The following is an 18,822-nucleotide window of genomic DNA, read 5'->3' as shown; positions in this document are numbered from 1 at the left end:
GTCTTCGCGTCTAACGGGCGTCTCGGGCCGAACTACGCATGTGCAGGCCGTGGAATCAAAGGCACTCCTTCAATATAAAGTCGTTTTTATCACCACCGAACATTTGGAAATAGAGTGCTGAGGAGTGGAAGTAATTTAGAAATTCATTGTATTAATTGGATCTGTAGAGTTGCTATTTTCTAGAGTATTCATGTGTCAATTAACTCGTGACATTACTGGATTACTCATGATATAAATAAAGTCAAATTTAATCAACAAATACTATAGTCAGTTTTAAAAGGTTTAGGGGTACAAGACTGTAAGATATGTAAATCACCATGAATCCAATGTTTACCACTGCATTTTAAACAAATAAGATAATTATTAAATTAGCATTATTTTAGGTTCTGGAGGAGCTGCAGCACCCCTGATAAATTGAATACATTTGCCAAAGTTATATAATTACTGCTGACTGTTCAGAAAGAAATGTAACAATTCAGAATAGCCTACTACACCATGAGAAGGCCTATAATTTAGCCACAGAGGATCATTAGCTTAAAAAAAATGAAAAATTGCCTAGCTGTGGATTGCATAGCCTACAGTTGGGAACGAGCTGCAAATCTTTAAGTGAACAGCATGCTGACGACATTCAAGACGAGGTCTCAGATTCTCAGTTTGTCAGTGTCAGAGTAGCCTGTTATTTCAATCATTTGTGCAATATTAAATATTCTGCCAAAGTCTCCAGTCATGTAAAATGAAGCATCATTGTATAATATAGGCCATATTTCTCCCTGACCGAAGGCTACTAAAAAGGTTTCCCCATGTGTACAACTTCTGTTACGCCCTACTGCAATATGCACGTACAATGAGCTATTTATTCTTATATATTTTTTTAGGTTTATTGGCAGACTACACTCGGTGTATTGCCGCCACCTACTGTACGGGATTAGTAAAATATCCCCCAAAACAAAATGTGTTTTGGATGAACAAGACTAACCAAAATTCACGGTACTTCTGTTAAAATCACAAAGTCTACACAGGCTCAAATGCGATGACATGCATACAATGCTTTGTTGTTGAGTTGATTACTTTTCTCTCGTGCGTGCACACTTTTTGTTCTGGCACCTAAGCACTGGCTGAATTTATCTGACTCGTCTTGTAACTGGGACAACGGGCAGCCTCTCCCCGCTTGGCTCGATGGCATATTTAGGGATTTTGCCAACACAACCATATATGTACACAGTCATGTATCCTTAACCTTTTTTCAACTGACTCTCTTATTTGTTAATTAAATCGGCCTTTATTCATATAATGCGTAATCCAGGAATGCAACGATTTAATTGGCACGAGAAAACTCGAGAAAATAGCAACTGCACAAATCGCAATGACAACAATGAATGGCTAAATTACTTCCGGACACTAAGGTTCCGCGGAGCTCCTCCTCACTATTCTTAATATTAGCGACACCCATTCAGTAGATATTTGAGCATTTTTAGTTATCTGTTCATGTAGTAGATTGGAATGCAAAGTTTGTTTGCTCAAGTAAGTAACGTTTCCTTCATTTGTGAGTAGTTTTACTTGTGTAACGTTAACAATTTAGCAAGCTAGCTAACGTTACTTGGCTAGCTTGCTAACGTTAGCTAGCTAGAAACATGAACTGTTGCTAGCTAACTCAATGGTAAATGCGGTTAAGTTGGATAGTAAACTATCTGATTGTGTCCTTGCTAGACGAGTTATTTAGCTAACTAACTAGCTAACGTTGGATTTGTTAGCTTCATATCGATGTTTTATTCGTTTTGGAAATCAATATAGGCCCGATGTAGTGTAGTGGTAAATAACTAATAGGTGGTAAACTCTGATTTGTCGGTCGCGGTGAAACAGTAACACTTGCTGTACTTTTAATGTATTTTTCCGCAAAATGTGTGTAAACTGTAGCGCAAAATAAAAAGGTGAGTAAAATGTTTTTACCCTCCACTACCACTGCATAGGCCAAGTATTATATTTGCTGTTTTTTCTTCTTCTTTGGGATTGGGTTGGTGGATCGTATCCATCTTCATAGTGCATACACTGCCACCTACTTACTGTACTGAAGTGTGAGGCCAGTTACGGCCTGCCTACATGAAAATCTCTTCATTATTCCTGTTCCTAAAAGGAGAAGGAAAAAATGCACCACCAACTAATCTTAACACCTACACTATATATACAAAAGTATGTGGTCACCCTTTCAAATTAGTGGATTCGGCTATTTCAGCCACACCCGTTGCTGACAGGTGTATAAAATCGAGCACACAGCCATGCACTCTCCATAGACAAACATTGTCAGTAGAATGGCCTTACTGAAGAGCTCAGTGACTTTCAACGTGGCATCGTCATAGGCTGCCACCTTTCCAACAAGTCAGTTCATCAAATTTCTGCCCTGCTAGAGCTGCCTCGTTCAGCTGTAACTGTTGTTATTGTGGAGTGGAAACGTCTAGGTGCAACAACGGCTCAGCCGCGAAGTGGTAGGCCACACAAGCGCACTGAACGGGATCACCAAGTGTTGAAGCGCATGGTGCATAAAAATCTGTCCTCTGTTGTAGCACTCACTACTGAGTTCCAAAGTGCCTCTGGAAGCAATGTCAGCACAATAACTGTTCAATAACTGCCATTTGCCATGCCAAGTATCAGCTGGAATGTTGTAAAGCTCGCAGCCATTTGACTCTGGAGCAGTGGAAATGCTTTCTCTGGAGTAAATTAATCACGCTTCACTATCTGGCAGTCCGACGGGCAAATCTGGGTTTGGCAGATGCCAAGAGTACACTACTGGCCTGAATGCATAGTGACAACTGTAAAGTTTGGTGGAGGAGGAATAATGGTCTGGGGCTGTTCTTCATTGTTTGGGCTAGGCCCTTTAGTTCTAGTGAAGGGAAATCTTAATAGTACAGCATACAATGACATTCTAGACGATTCTGTGCTTCCAACTTTGTGGCAACAGTTTGGGGAAGGCCCCTTCCTGTTTCAAAACGACAAAGCGAGGTCCGTACAGAAATGGTTTATCGAGATTGGTGTGGAAGAACTTGACTGGCCTTCACAGAGCCCAGACCTCAGCCAGGCCTAATTGCCCAACATTAGTGCCCGACCTCACTAATGGTCTTGTGGCTGATTGGAAGTCCCCGCAGCAATGTTCCAACATCTAGTGGAACGCCTTCCCAGAAGAGTAGAGGCTGTTATAGTAGCAAAGGGGGGGACCAACTCCATATTAATGCCCATGATTTTGGAATGAGATGTTTGACGAGCAGGTGTCCACCTATTTTTGGTCATGTAGTGTATTTACCACATACCACGTTTACCACATGAACTCTTCTGCAGTAAAATCTCATACACCTAGGTACTTCTCTGCAGTTGCCACCTACGCTGATTAAAAACCCACTACCCCATTCCACTACTTTGACCCTATCTGCTCCTGCCCATGACAACAGCCTGGGAGGACGGGACACCACCCCTCAACACACCCCGTAACACTTCTGAAGTCAAATCTCAAATACCCAAATACTTCTCTGCAGCTGCCACCACATATATTTTCTGTGATTTACGCTCCATTTCTGCGATACAGTTGCTAACCATTGCTATGACATCTAAGAAGCCAAGCTTACTGAAGCATAACTCACTCCTTACCCTATCCCTCTGTACAGGCACAGATCTACTCACAGGGGTCCTCTCAGGATCCCTCACCCTTGATCCAACCTCCGCATGCGACACCCTCTGCACTACTTTGACTCTGTCCACATAAATCTTCCTGTCTTGCACCGGACACTTCCGATCCCCAGCAACATGATCACCCCTATAATTGACGCAACTTTATCCACCTAAACTACACAATCGTCTGTCCCATGCCTTCCAGCACACTTCCCACATCTCCCTCCTACACACTGCTGCAAGATGGCCATAAACGTTACACCTGAAACACCTCAGTGGATTCGTCACAAAAGCTCTAACAGTATAACTGATATATGCTAATATGACTTTGTCTGGTAGAGTCTCAACTCAAAAGGACTGACAATGACTGTTTCACCATGCTCCCCACTGGGTCTGCGTCGTACCAAACTGGGCATCACAAACAACAAGAATTTTCAACTTCAATTGTACCACCTCCACACATGACGCTACCCCATAAATCACTCCTTTCAATGGTGCCCTGTTCCTAAGAGCAAAGCAAGAAACAGATCTAGACCCAAGTTGTGTGACGGAGTGCCTTCGCCCTCTAGTCAGAAGAAACACAAACAAATATCACAAGTCCACTGCAGGTTACCTTCACGGATTCAACTTCACCCAAATCCTTTCTCACCCACCATGAAACCACAAATGGATCTGCCAAAAGGCAAGGGATCCACTTCCTCCCAAAATTCCACTCCTACTGGTCCAGATTCTTCTTTATCGTGTCTGACACCATTCTTCCTCAACACACATCTTCCCACTACACTCGGCTCTCCTTCCTCACTGTCCATAACCATGTCTATCCGTTCACCTCGCTCTTGCCGCGCCTTCATCCTCTACATTGCTTGCAAAGCACACACTGATGGCGTTTCTCATAAACACAACTTCTGTTCCCTAGCCCATTTACAAGTCTGGCTATCTCTGACTTCTCCACGTCTCTTTCACGTCTACGCTCTCCTTCAACAATTTTCACTGCCTCTGCATAGACCTACTCGACAGCCTTGATCCTTACTACTTTGACCTCCTTCTCTGGAACATGATTCCCATCACAATTGCAGCATCGTGCATCCTCAAACTGAAATTCCGTCTGCAAATACTTGACACATGGCCTTACTTGAAAAATTATATTGTATTGGTTTTTGTACGTATACAACTTCATATACAGTACAGAATGCCTTTCCTCCTTTCCATTCACAGTACGTGTTAATCAACGTGCCCCAACTATTCCCGGCATGTTGTACCTAAACCATGAAGCTTCGATCCAGTGAAACACCAGATATGACACCTTTCTTCGGTGCCTTACTCTAAAAATCATAACTCTCCACTTTGTACATTGAAAGTTTATAGAGCCACAGAGCTTTCTCCTTTTGCTTATTCGATACACATGAAACACCAACATACTGCTCCTGGTCAATCTGACCAACTCCACCTTTCACAATTCTTCCTTCACTCTCTTCGTAACTGCAAACGGGTCTCCCAAATAAAAATCCTTATTCATGAAACGTACTCCAACCAGAAATTGCAATTCAATTCTAACTTCAGCTCTTTTAGCTTCATTCTTATTTATTAACATCGTTCAGTTATTCTTACCAACTTAACTCGCGCCAACAGAATCAAAACATTGCATCCCCTTCCACCATTACACGACCTGCCAAATTCAAGCTCATCAGCGATTTGGATGTAATGATGAGATACCTACAGTACCAGTCAAAAGTTTGGACACACCTACTCATTCAAGGGTTTTTATTTATTTTTACTATTTTCTACATTGTAGAGGAATAGTGAAGACCTCAACACTATGAAAAAACACTGGGATCATGTAGTAACCAAAAAAGTGTCAATCAAATCAAAATATATTTATATTTGAGATTCTTCAAAGTAGCCACCTTATTGCCTTGACAGCTTTGCACACTCTTGGCATTCTCTCAACCAGCTTCATTAGGTATTCACCTGGAATACATCTCAATTAACAGTTGTGCCTTGTAATTTGTGGAATTTCTTCCCTTCTAAATGCGTTTGAGCCAATCAGTTGTATTGTGACACGGTAGGGACGGTGTACAGAAGATAACCTTATTTGATAAAAGACCATGTCCATATTTTTGCAAGAACAGATCAAATAAGCAAAGAAACAACAGTTATCATTACTTTAAGACATAAAGGTCAGTCAACCCGGAAAATGTCAAGAACGTTGAAAGTTTCTTCTAGTGTAGTTGCAAAAACCATCAAGGGCTATGATGAAACTGGTTCTCATGAGGACCGCCACAGGAAAGGAAGACCCAGAGTTACCTCTTCTGCAGAGGACAAGTTCATTAGAGTTACCAGCCTCAGAAATTGTAGCCCAAATAAATGCTTCAGAGTTCAAGTAACAGACACGTCTCAGAGGAAACTGCATGAATCAGGCCTTCCTGGTCGTATTGCTGCAAAGAAACCACTACCAAAGGCCACCAATAATAAGAAGAGACTTGCTTGGGCCAAGAAACACAAGCAATGGACTTTAGACTTGTGGAAATCTGTCCTTTGGACTAGAGGTCGACCGATTAATCGGAATGGCCGATTAATTAGGGCCGATTTCATGTTTTCTTAACAATTGGAAATCGGTATTTTTGGACACTGATTTTGCCTATTTATTTTTATACTCCTTTATTTAACTAGGCAAGTCAATTAAGAACACATTCTTATTTTCAATGACGGCCTAGGAACGGGTGGGTTAACTGCCTTGTTCAGGGGCAGAACGACAGATTTTTACCTTGTCAACCCTGGGGATTCAATCTTGCAACCTTACAGTTAACTAGTCCAACGCTCTAACCACCTGCCTCTCATTGCACTCCACGAGGAGCCTGCCTGTTACGCGAATGCAGTAGAAGCCAAGGTAAGTTTCTAGCTAGCATTAAGCTTATCTTATAAAAAACAATCAATCAATCATAATCACTAGTTAACTACACATGGTTGATGATATTACTAGTTTATCTAGCGTGTCCTGCCTTGCATTTAATCGATGCAACACGGGGATGATTTAACAAAAGCGCATTTGCGAAAAAAGCAGAATCGTTGTACGACTGTACCTAACCATAAACACCAATGCCTTTCTTAAAATCAATACACAAGTATATATTTTTATATACTAAAAAGTATTTAGTCAGCCACCAATTGTGCAAGTTCTCCCACTTAAAAACATGAGAGGCCTGTAATCTTCATCATAGGTACACTTCAACTATGACAGACAAAATGAGAAAAAAAATCCAGAAAATCACATTGTAGGATTTTTAATTAATTAGTTTGCAAATTATGGTGGAAAATAAGTATTTGGTCACCTACAAACAAGCAAGATTTCTGGCTCTCACAGACCTGTAACTTCTTCTTTAAGAGGCTCCTCTGTCCTCCACTTGTTACCTGTATTAATGGCACCTGTTTGAACTTGTTATCAGTATAAAAGACACCTGTCCACAACCTCAAACAGTCACACTCCAAACTCCACTATGGCCAAGACCAAAGAGCTGTCAAAGGACACCAGAAACAAAATTGTAGACCTGCACCAGGCCGGGAAGACTGAATCTGCAATAGGTAAGTCGCTTGGTTTGAAGAAATCAACTGTGGGAGCAATTATTAGGAAATGGAAGACATACACGACCACTGATAATCTCCCTCGATCTGGGGCTCCACGCAAGATCTCACCCCGTGGGGTCAAAATGATCACAAGAACGGTGAGCAAAATCCCAGAATCACACGGGGGGACCTAGTGAATGACCTGCAGACAGCTGGGACCAAAGTAACAAAGCCTACCATCAGTAACACACTACGCCACCAGGGACTCAAATCCTGCAGTGCCAGACGTGTCCCCCTGCTTAAGCCAGTACATGTCCAGGCCCGTCTGAAGTTTGCTAGAGAGCATTTGGATGATCCAGAAGATTGGGAGAATGTCATATGGTCAGATGAAACCAAAATATAACTTTTTGGTAAAAAGAATGCTGAGTTGCATCCAAAGAACACCATACCTACTGTGAAGCATGGGGGTGGAAACATCATGCTTTGGGGCTGTTTTTCTGCAAAGGGACCAGGACGACTGATCCGTGTAAAGGAAAGAATGAATGGGGCCATGTATCGTGAGATTTTGAGTGAAAACCTCCTTCCATCAGCAAGGGCATTGAAGATGAAACGTGGCTGGGTATTTTCAGCATGACAATGATCCCAAACACACCTTCCGGGCAATGAAGGAATGGCTTCGTAAGAAGCATTTCAAGGTCCTGGAGTGGCCTAGCCAGTTTCCAGATCTCAACCCCATAGAAAATCTTTGGAGGGAGTTGAAAGTCCATGTTGCCCAGCAACAGCCCCAAAACATCACTGCTCTGGAGGAGATCTGCATGGAGGAATGGGCCAAAATAACAGCAACAGTGTGTGAAAACCTTGTGAAGACTTACAGAAAACATTTGACTTGAGAAACTTTTGTTATTGACCAAATACTTTATTTTCCACCATAATTTGCAAATAAATTCATAAAAAATCCTACATTGTGATTTTCTGGATTTTTTTTTCTCTTCATTTTGTCTGTCATAGTTGAAGTGTACCTATGATGAAAATTACAGGCCTCTCTCATCATTTTAAGTGGGAGAACTTGCACAATTGGTGGCTGACTAAATACTTTTTGCCCCACTGTACGTGTGGTTCCCACCATGAAGCATGGAGGAGCTGGGGGGGGGTGGTTTGCTGGTGACACTGTCAGCGATTCTATTTAGAATTCAAGGCACACAAAACCAGCATGACTTCCACATCATTCTGCAGCGATACGCCATCCCATATGGTTTTTGCTTAGTAGGACTATCATTTGTTTTTCAACAGGACAATGACCCAACACACCTCCAGGCTGTGTAAGGGCTATTTGACCAAGAAGGAGAGTGATGGAGTGCTGCATCAGATGACAATCACCTGACCTCAACCCAATTGAGATGGTTTGAGATGAGTTGGACCACAGAGTGAAGGAAAAGCAGCCAAGTGCTCAGCATATGTGGGAACTCCTTCAAGACTGTTCGAAATGTAATCCTGGTGAATCTGGTTGAGAGAATGCCAAGAATGTGCAAAGCTGTCATCAAGGGTGGCAACTTTGAAGAATGTAAATTTATCAAATATATATTTGGATTTGTTTAACACTTTTTGTTTTGTTTTGGTTACTACATGATTGCATATGTGTTATTTCATAATTTTGATGTCTTCACTATTCTACGATGTAGAAAATAGTAGAAATAAAGAATGAGTACGTGTGTCCAAACTTTTGACTGGTACTGTATGTCTCCACTCTAACAATTGGATTTGTTGTCCACAAAGCGGAATGGTGGGCTGTCAAGCTCCCGCCTCTTCCTCTTTGGATTGGTGGATACATTTAGTTATTTTAATACTTTTTTTGAATATTCGATGAGGGGTGTTGACATCAACCGCCTGTGTTCAATGGAAAGATGCTATGCTACTGGCCTCGTCATGAATATGCATAGTCATCTCAAGGCACCTTCGATATTGTATTTCTTTCTCAAAGTTGTCGGGATGTCACGTGTCCTACTTATCAGTACAATCGTCAGCTGGTCCTCCTCAACACTTAACGCCACTCTAGTTATCATTTCTTTCAATGCCGCCCTGTTCCGGAGAGCAAAGCATGTCACCGGTCTTGTTCCGAGGCACGTGGTGTGGAGCGCCCGCTCCCTCTGGATGGAAGACACACAAAAAATAATCACAAGTCGGCCTCCCGAGTGGCGCAGTGGTCTAAGGCACTGCATCGCTAGCTATGACACGAGATTCTGGGTTTGAGTCATGGGGTGGTGCACAATTGGCCCAGCGTCATCTGGGTTCAAGGGTGGTTTGGCCAGCAGGCATGTCCTTGTCCCATCACGCACAAGTAACTCCTATGGCTGGCCTGGCGCAGTGCACGCTGACACGGTCGCCAGGTGTACTGTGTTACCTCCAACACATTGGTGCGGCTGGCTTCCGGTTTAAGTATGCATTGTTTCAACAAGCTGTGTGGCCTGGTTGGGTTGTTTTTCGGAGGACGCATGGCTCTCGACATTCACCTCTCCCGAGTCCGTACGGGAGTTGCAGCGATGAGACAAGACTGTAACTACCAATTGGTACCACGAAAAAGGGGTAGAAAAAAATATAATAACAAAAATAATAATAATCACAAGTCTACTTCGAGATACTTTCACCGATTTCAACATTCCCCAACCTCTTCTCCACCCACCCTGACACCCCATGGATCAGCCAGAAGGCAAGGATCCATTCTCTCAAAAAATCTCACTCCCACTGAGCCAGCATCAGAATCATCCTAGTCATTATCCTGATGAGGCTTGAACTCGGCGGTCTTCCCAGTATATGCCACCGCAGGTAATTCCTCCTCACCCTCATCAGGTTTGTTTTCTAAGCTACCGAAAGCATGTTTCCCCCCCCCCCCCCCTTTTTGTACTTTGACGCCAATCTTTCTCACCACACCGCTTCCCTCTACACTCGGCTCCTTTCCTTCTCCACGCTCTTTCCGCTCCTTCATCTGCTGTAATAGCAAATGGTTCTTGTATTTTGAATATGACCATATTCCTCCACTCCGGAAACCTTTTATCCTTCTCATCCTCTCGTTGTAGCTAGCTAGCTGCTTCTTCTGTTATGGTATATTAGCGTTCACACTTTAGTGTGCATGCCTGCACCTACTGTCCGGGATGGAAGCAGGATTCCCAAAAAACTGAACCAATGTGGATTCATGTATTCATACAAACTACCTAAATAAATAAACAAAACTAAATCAAACTACTTTTCTGTTAAAAATAAAATGGATAACTAGGTCTTCCATTCCGTCCGACATTGTTTCAACTTCTGTGTTCTAGTCCTTAGAATCACTGTCTTCTATAGTATAGAGTACCACAGTATGAGTCATAATACCCATAAAACCTAGCCGTAAAACATGGTTTCCAATAGTTACCGCCATTCATTTTTCCCCATAGTGGTTTTTAGAAACACTTAAAATAAGGGCTGTGTTCCATGTAGGCTTACTCTGGCGTGACGTTTAGATACCTTGTCCTAGAGAGATTTACACAGTTGACTTTCATTAACATATTCGGCTGTATTTAACACCCAAAAAGGAAATTATATTTAGCTGCTAATGTAGCTGTCATAAACAACTTCAAATGGCATGAGGATCTAGATAAGACTGCCGAATCAGGACAAAGGTAAGAATCTCTGGATTAACTATCTAATGTTAGCTAAATGTAGTAATGAATAGATTAGCTACATTTCTATGAATTGACAATTCTGTGAACTGTCTTACGTAAGTTTTAAATTGACACTACCTGTTAACAAAGTTGTCAGAGATGACTTACAGAAGCTTGCAGGGATTTGTAGTCTTGCATGATGTCTACTTTGATGCTAAGTAGCAGTTTCAAATTTGGAGTAAATAGAGCTGAATATATTGATAAAAAGTACCTTGTCTGAGAGAGATTTACATGGTTATCAAAACGTCATGCCAGAGTATGCCTACACTAAACAGTCCTTATTTGAAGTGTTTCTAAAATCCCCTATGGAAAAAATGAATGGTAGAAAAACGATTGGAACCATCCCTGTTTTGACCGCTAGGTTTTGTGGGTATTATGACAACTCCACTGTGGGGCTCTATTATGGTGGTCCACAAACAAAGGTTTTAGGTACATGCCACCACCTACTGTATGGGGTGAAAACTGGGGAACTTTAACACAGGAAAAAGGGAAAGGGTGAAACAAAACATTGATGTTATTGCAACAGTGCTTGATAATGTAGCCTAGCTTGTGAGCTTTGTCACGCCTGGAAGTTAAACTAGGGGGAACAAAGGGTTGTAACTAGTTACCACAGCCACTATATTGTAAAAGTTCCTAACATTTTTTCACCTTTTTGGTCTTCATTTAAGGTTAGGGTTAGTCAAGGTTAGCAGTGTGTTTTTTAAATTTGATTTAGCAGTGTGGTTAAAGGAAAGGGGATACCTAGTCAGTTGCACAACTGAATGCATTCAACCAAAATGTGTCTTCTGCATTTAACCCAATCCCACTGAATCAGAGACCATAAGCTTGGCACCTAAATTTAGGGTTAGGTTTCAAATCAATTGAATATTAATTGTAGAAATAGGTGGGGTTTAGCCATTTGTGGCTGTGGTAAATAGTGACGGCCAGAACAGTGTCCAATATCTTGAAATGTCTTGCTTTGCTTACACTCTGATAAACAATGCCAACTGTTATGTCTTCTGCCTAGGTGGTGTCCACTGTCCAGTGCATCAGGGGGAGTTTTAATTGCTGGTGCAACCTATATAGTGGTCTGATGCATTGCCGAAACGTCCAGACTGGAACAACAATGGACAGAGTAGGCTGCCCTGCACGGGTGTCACACCAGTCCTTGATGGCAGCTGCAGTGTCTGTGGGTTTTCCTTTCTCCATTGTACTTAACTGATCAGCCAATGTTATTGATTTGAGGCCAACGTACACCAGTGATGTACTATATTAGTTAATGTGCAACATCCTGAACTTTACAGATAGAAATGGAATGAATAGGTTCTAGACTATTCCCATTTCTAGATGACAGAAATGTTTTATGCAGAATACATGTTTTCTATCTGAGCATACGGTAATGTTGCAGCTGAACAGGGCCCTGTTCTAAATTAGACACTGACTAAAAGGGAAAAAGGAATACCTGAATCATGTTCATTAGCGCATACTGTAGAAAAACATTTTAAAATAGGAAACACAAACAAGCTTATTAAACAACATTTCACTCCGTTTCGGGTCACTGTCTTCCATTGCGTGCCTACTGAACATGACCCAGCAGACACTGCGGCAGCCCTCCAGGTATTGAGCCCAGCTGTACAGGCATAAGCCCTGCAGGGTTTTAGTATGGCTTCAGAGAAGATGGATGATTGCAGTGGGACACTGGGGCTGAATGTTTACGTCAAAGAGGAGGAGGAAGAGGTGCAGGTGGAGGATTTCACAATGAAGGAGGAGGAAGCTTTCACAGTGAAGGAAGAGGTGTTGACTTTCACATTTAAAAAAGAAGAGGAAGAGGTTTCAACAGTGAAAGAAGAAGAGGACGAGGTTATCACAGTGAAAATTGAGGAGGGTGGAGGTAAGAATTGCACAAGTAGTCCTAAGCGATGGCTTGAAAAACGACATTTCAACTCTTCAGTAGGACTGGAAGTGTTGTTTAAAAAGTCATTATGACGTTCTTCATTTGAGTTCTTAAGGGGATGTTCCACTCAAAATGCAATTTAGCATGATTCTAAACACAACTTGGCTGTTGATTCCCCAAAGCAGACTTTTTTTTGTATTTAGTTCCCTTATATTGATATGATTTTGTTGAATCAGTATTGCCATAGAGCTCCATTAAATTTAATTCAGAACATTTGTCAATGCCAAACACTCCTATCCAACTCCTATTATGGCCAGCATCCCTTTCTGAAGAAGGTGTCTGTATTAGATTTGAAAAAAGTAACTTTATTGCTAGAAAAATTCTGTACTTGCTTCAGCTGCTAAAAATGCTAACTGGAAAAGGGAGAAGTGGTAGGGAGCTGACACCGGTTGTTATAACGCCTTCTAGCAAATATGTTATTTTATTTATTATTTTATGCTGATGCTACATTTTTTACTTGTTTACAAAATGATTCTCATCCTCACAGCAGAGAGGCCTAGCCCCAGCACCGAGACTAAATGGGGCTCGAAGAGTGGAAAAAGTTCGATACAGGAACTCGACTGGCGAGCTCCTGTGGAGAAACCTCACTGCTGTTCCCAGTGTGGCAAAACATTCTCAGAGTCCGGAAACCTGAAGCAGCACATGCGGACGCACAGTGGAGAGAGACCTTACCACTGCTCCAAATGTGGGAAACGCTTCATACAATTGGGACACTTCAACAGCCACCAGCGCACGCACACGCAGGAGAAACCGTTCAGTTGCGGTGAGTGCGGGAAGAGTTTCTCTCAGAGAATCAATTTGAAGAAACACCAGCTCACACACTCTGGTGAGAGGCCTTTCTTGTGCTCTGACTGCGGGAAGAGTTTCTCTTCATCTACCAACCTAAAAAGACACCAGAGCACGCACAGCAATGAAAAGCCTTTCCAGTGCACCAACTGTGAGAAAAGTTTCACTCATATACACCACTTGACACGTCATCAGACCGTACACACGGGGGAGAAACCTTACACTTGCTCTGACTGTGGGAGGAGTTTCTCCCTCCAGGGGACTTTAAAGAAACACCAGCGCACACACACCGGGGAGAAACCGTACCAGTGCTTGCTCTGCGGGAAGAATTTCTCTCTTTCGGTGGCACTGAAGAGGCACCAGCTCATGCACACTGGAGAGAAACCGTACCAATGCTCTCAATGCGGGAAGAGTTTCACCCAAAAGGGACAATTAACTCAACACCAGGGCACACATGAACTAGAAAAGCCTTACCCCTGCTCCCAGTGTGGGAAAAGTTACTCCTCGGCCCCCTCGTTAAAAGCACATCAGAGGACTCACAAAGAGTCAACGTCACTCGCAATGACAGCACATTTCAGAAAGTAAATTATTGAACTGGTTGTCTCTGATTGGGATTGATAGCCTACATTTGAAACTATAGATGCCTTAAATGCTTTGTCATGTTCAAACAAAACTCTTAGTCCCAATTTAATTTTCTCTCTGAAATGTTCACTTGCACACTCCTTACAGATTTAAAAGGAATGGACTGGTTTGCATTCAGTACCACAGAACGGTGAGCAACCTTGAATTCAATGGAAACGGCACTTAAAAACTTTAAGCCAATTTGCAACCATCGATGGCCACCAGATTATCGCCAGCTGATCTTTAGTTAAACCAGTAATTGGCGCTAAAATCCAACAAGCTGGGTAAAACCATAAACTAACAGTACAGCTATCATGCTTGTTAACAAATTAGTGTTCAAAAACCATATTAGTAGATGTCTTTTTATAAATAATTTGTTGTTGCATTGAAAGGTCCAATGCAGACGTTTTTATCTAAATATTATTTCTGGTTAGCAATTAAGTACCCTACTGTCTATAAACAAAAATAACTTCTTAGCAAAGAGCAATTTCTCAAGCAATGAATGTTGCTAGGATTGTCTAGGTGGGGAAAACTAGCTGTTATTGGTAGAGGTTTGGAACTCTCTTTCTTATTGGTCTATTAACTAATTTACCACCTGTTGATGTCACCAGGCAGGCCAAAACTCCATCCCACCAAAGCAGGCAGATATTTTAGGCTGTCTTCAAACAGCTCTTATGCTAAAATGGCATAATCACAATTTCACAGTATTATTCCAACCTCATAGTGTAGAAAAAATATAAAACACAGGAAAATCACATTTTGCACTGCCCATGCTGTCAGTCAAGAACAAATTCTTATTTAGGGCCTACACTGGCAAAACCCGGACGACGCTGGGCCAATTGTGCACCGCCCTATGGGACTCCCAATCACAGCCAGTTGTGATACAACCTGGTTTCGATCCAGGGTGTCTGTAGTGACGCCTCTAGCACTGAGATGCAGTGCCTTCGACCGCTGCGCCACCCAGTTGCTACAATAGCACAGATATATCTATGATTTTCCCCAGTGGTATGTGGTAAATTCCCACCTGCCACTTGGTTACAAACGCACATAGGGAATGTGTTGGGAACTCCCTCAAGCCAGTGCATACACCAATCCAATGGCACTAAATCTTTGAGGGGGGAGTGAACAAGTGGACAACTTGGGGGAGAAACTAAATTGGGTGTGTACCCTTTCACTAATCCCACTTTTCTAATATTGGACTGCACTAAGTAAGCAGACTGAAGTTCAATGCTCACTGCATGTAATTGCTTATTGATGATGCTATACTGTATTTTATTCATATGATCTTACTAATGTGGTTGTATATATTATTTTTCCAGCTGTGTAAAACCAAGCAAATTCCTGTCAACATTGTTATTGTAAAATGTAATCACCTCAACAGATGGATCAGAACTGCAAGCAACTTTGTCCAAGATACAAGTTAGGCATTATCGCACAAATGAATAAATATATCAGTGTAATCAGCACAGATGTTACTGATCAGGTTCTCTTATTGATTCTATTCATTAAAAACATGCTTGAAAAGTTATTTATTGAAAATGATAAAAGGGGGGAAGAAAGGAGATTGGAAGTTGTAGGAAAGTATTAAGGCTCTATTTTCAGCTGACCTTAAACCAGCGCAATTGTCAAACGCATGCTCATTTGCAATTTCAACCTGTTAAAGCCAGTGCTCTTCTACACTGAACATAAATATAAATTATATAAAGATTTTACTGAGTCACAGTTCCTATAAGGAAATCAGTCAATTGAAATAAATAAATTAGGCCGTAATCAATGTATTTCATATGACTGGGAATAGAAGGTAGGGGCGTAGATCAGAAAACCAGTCAGCATGTGGTGTATTTGGTATTTTATTAGGATCCCCATTAGCTGTTGCAAAAGCAGCAGCTACTCTTCCTGGGATCCACATGAAACATGACATAATACAGAACATCAATAGACAATGACAGAACTACATACATTTTATTTTTAAAGGCACATGTAGCCTACATATCAATACATACACACAAACTATCTAGGTCAAATAGGGGAGAGGCGTTGTGCTGTGAGGTCTTGCTTTATTTTATTTTTTTCTGTTTTTTTAAACCAGTTTTGTTGTTTATTTGAGCAATACAAGATGGAATGGCGTTCCATGCAATAATGTCTCTATAATACTGTACGCTTTCTTGAATTTGTTCTGTATTTGAGGACTGTGAAAAGACCCCTGGTGGCATGCCTAGTGGGGTAAGTGTGTGTGTCAGAGCTGTTTGTAAGTTGACTATGCAAACAATTTGGGGTTTTCAACACAATGTTTCTTATAAAAAAATAAGAAGTGATGCAGTCAGTCTCTCAAATCTTAGCCAAGAGAGATTGGCATGCATAGTATTTATATCAGCCCTCTGATTACAATGAAGAGCAAAATGTGCCGCTCTGTTCTGGGCCAGCTGCAGTTTAACTAGGTCTTTCCTTGCAGCACTCGACCACACAACTGGACAATAATCAAGATAAGACAAAACTAGAGCCTGCAGAACTTTCTTTTTGGAGTGTGGTGTCAAAAAAGCAGAGAATATCTTTATTACGGACAGACCTTTCCCCATCTTTACAACCATCAAATCTATGTTTTGACCATGACAGTTTACAATCTAAGGTAATGCCAAGTAATTTAGTTTCCTCAACTTGTTGACCACCACCATTCATTACCTTATTCAGCTAAGGTTGAAAACTTAGGGAATGATTTGTACCAAATACAATGCTTTTAGTTTTAGAGATGTTCAGGACCAGTTTATTACTGGCCACCCATTCCAAAACAGACTGCAACTCTTTAAGGGTTTCAGTGACTTCATCAGCTGTGGTTGCTGATGCGTATATGGTTGAATCATCAGTATAAATGAACACACATACTTTGTTTAATGCCAGTGGCAGGTCATTGGTAAAAATAGAAAAGAGTAGAGGGCCTACAGAGCTGCCCTGCGGTACACCATACTTTACATGTTTGACATTAGAGAAAACCCTTTTCAACAACAGGTTTTTTCAACAACAGGTTATGGTCAATAATATCAAAGGCTGCACTGAAATCTAATAGTACAGCTCCCACAATCTTTATTATAAAATTCTTTCAACCAATCATTAGTCATTTGTGTCAGTGCAGTACATATTGAGTGCCCTTCTCATAAAAGTCTGTTGTTAATTTGTTTACAGAGAAATAGCATTGTATTTGGTCAAACACAATTTTTTCCAACAGTTTGCTAAGAGCTGGCAGCAAGCTTATAGGTCAGCTGTTAGAACCAGTAAAGGCAGCTTTACTACTCTTGGATAGCGGAATGACTTTGGCTTCCCTCCAGGCCTGAGGGAAGGCTCAGATTAAAGATATGACAGATAGGAGTGGCTGTAGAGTCAGCTACCATCCTCAGTTGATTTCCATCTAAGTTGTCAATGCCAGGAGGTTTGTCATTGTTGATCGATAATGATAAGTTTGAAACATTTTCCAAACTTGCAATGCTTTTCTTTCATTATGTTTTTTTTATGCATGAAATACGATGGCTCACTGTTGTTGCCCACTTTACCAAAGAAGTAATCATTAAAATAATTGGCAACATCACATGATTTTGTGACGAATAAGGCATCAAATTCTATGAAAGATGGAATTGAACACCCTGGTAGGTTGCTTAATAACCTGAACCAGATTACAGGCACTGGTTACAGTGAGAAGCTTCCTCTTGAGTGGACAGCTTGATGAAAACCAGCCAATATTCAGGTCCCAGGAAGTAGACCTCTGTTTACATCACATACGCTATCAAGCATTTTACACAGATTATTTAGATACTGACTGTTAGCACTTGGTGGTCTATAGCAACATCCCAAAAGAAAATGCTTTAAATGTGCCAAGTGAACCTGCAACCACAACACTTCAATAACGCTTGACATAAGATCTTCTCCAAGCATTACAGGGATATGGCTCGGAATATATACAGCAACACCTCCCCATAAGCATTTCTGTCTCTTCTATAGATGTTATATCCTTGTATTGCTACTGCTGTATCATCAAATTAATTATCTGAGTATTAGAAGTGGCTAATAGATGAATGTTATCTGATTTCTAAGGCTACATATATTAAAATTGGCTATTTTCAGCACTTTCCTGGGTAGCTTATTAGAAATCGACATAATACTAAAAAGAGCAAACAAAGCAAGATAAAAAATAAAAAAAACATTCAGCAGTCCATTAATAAATTGGTGTGTGTGTGTGCTGCGGGGTTGAAGCTACGAACCCATAGGTTTGGCTCTCATCCCTTCCAGGCTTCTGGGAGGGAAGGTGGACAATGAGCCTGTCATAGCGGATGTAAGCAATGTCCCCACACACTCTGGTAGCTTACATGATTGGGATAAGTTACTTCCTCTTCTGGCGCACAGCTTCAGGACTGTCCTTGTTGAGGAAGATATCCTCTCAGGTTCTTGGATCTTTCCATAACAGCTACCTTGTTCTTTAACCTCAGGAATGTGACCACTATCAGTCTGGGCCTGTCACCTGGGTGGTGAGTTTTCCAGTCCTGTGGGCGTGCTCCACCTCAATCTTCCTGTGGTCTATCTTCAGTT

The 18,822-nt window shown here is 41.5% G+C and overlaps 1 protein-coding gene across 1 annotated transcript; it reads left to right on the top strand.

Annotated features, from left to right (window-relative positions):
- Positions 1 to 1,193: 1,193 nt before the first annotated feature.
- Positions 1,194 to 18,359, top strand: LOC109900851 (zinc finger protein 436). Its single transcript, XM_020496703.2, has 3 exons — positions 1,194 to 1,521; positions 11,917 to 12,780; positions 13,331 to 18,359. Exons 2-3 carry the CDS (start codon positions 12,552 to 12,554, stop codon positions 14,212 to 14,214), a joined length of 1,113 nt encoding a protein of 370 aa, XP_020352292.1. The 5' UTR covers positions 1,194 to 1,521; positions 11,917 to 12,551; the 3' UTR covers positions 14,215 to 18,359.
- Positions 18,360 to 18,822: the final 463 nt, after the last annotated feature.

Source organism: Oncorhynchus kisutch, linkage group LG12, assembly GCF_002021735.2.
Source record: "Oncorhynchus kisutch isolate 150728-3 linkage group LG12, Okis_V2, whole genome shotgun sequence".
NCBI lineage: Eukaryota > Metazoa > Chordata > Actinopteri > Salmoniformes > Salmonidae > Oncorhynchus > Oncorhynchus kisutch.
Note: the sequence above shows the minus strand (reverse complement) of the source record. Positions and strands in the feature narration are given on the sequence as shown.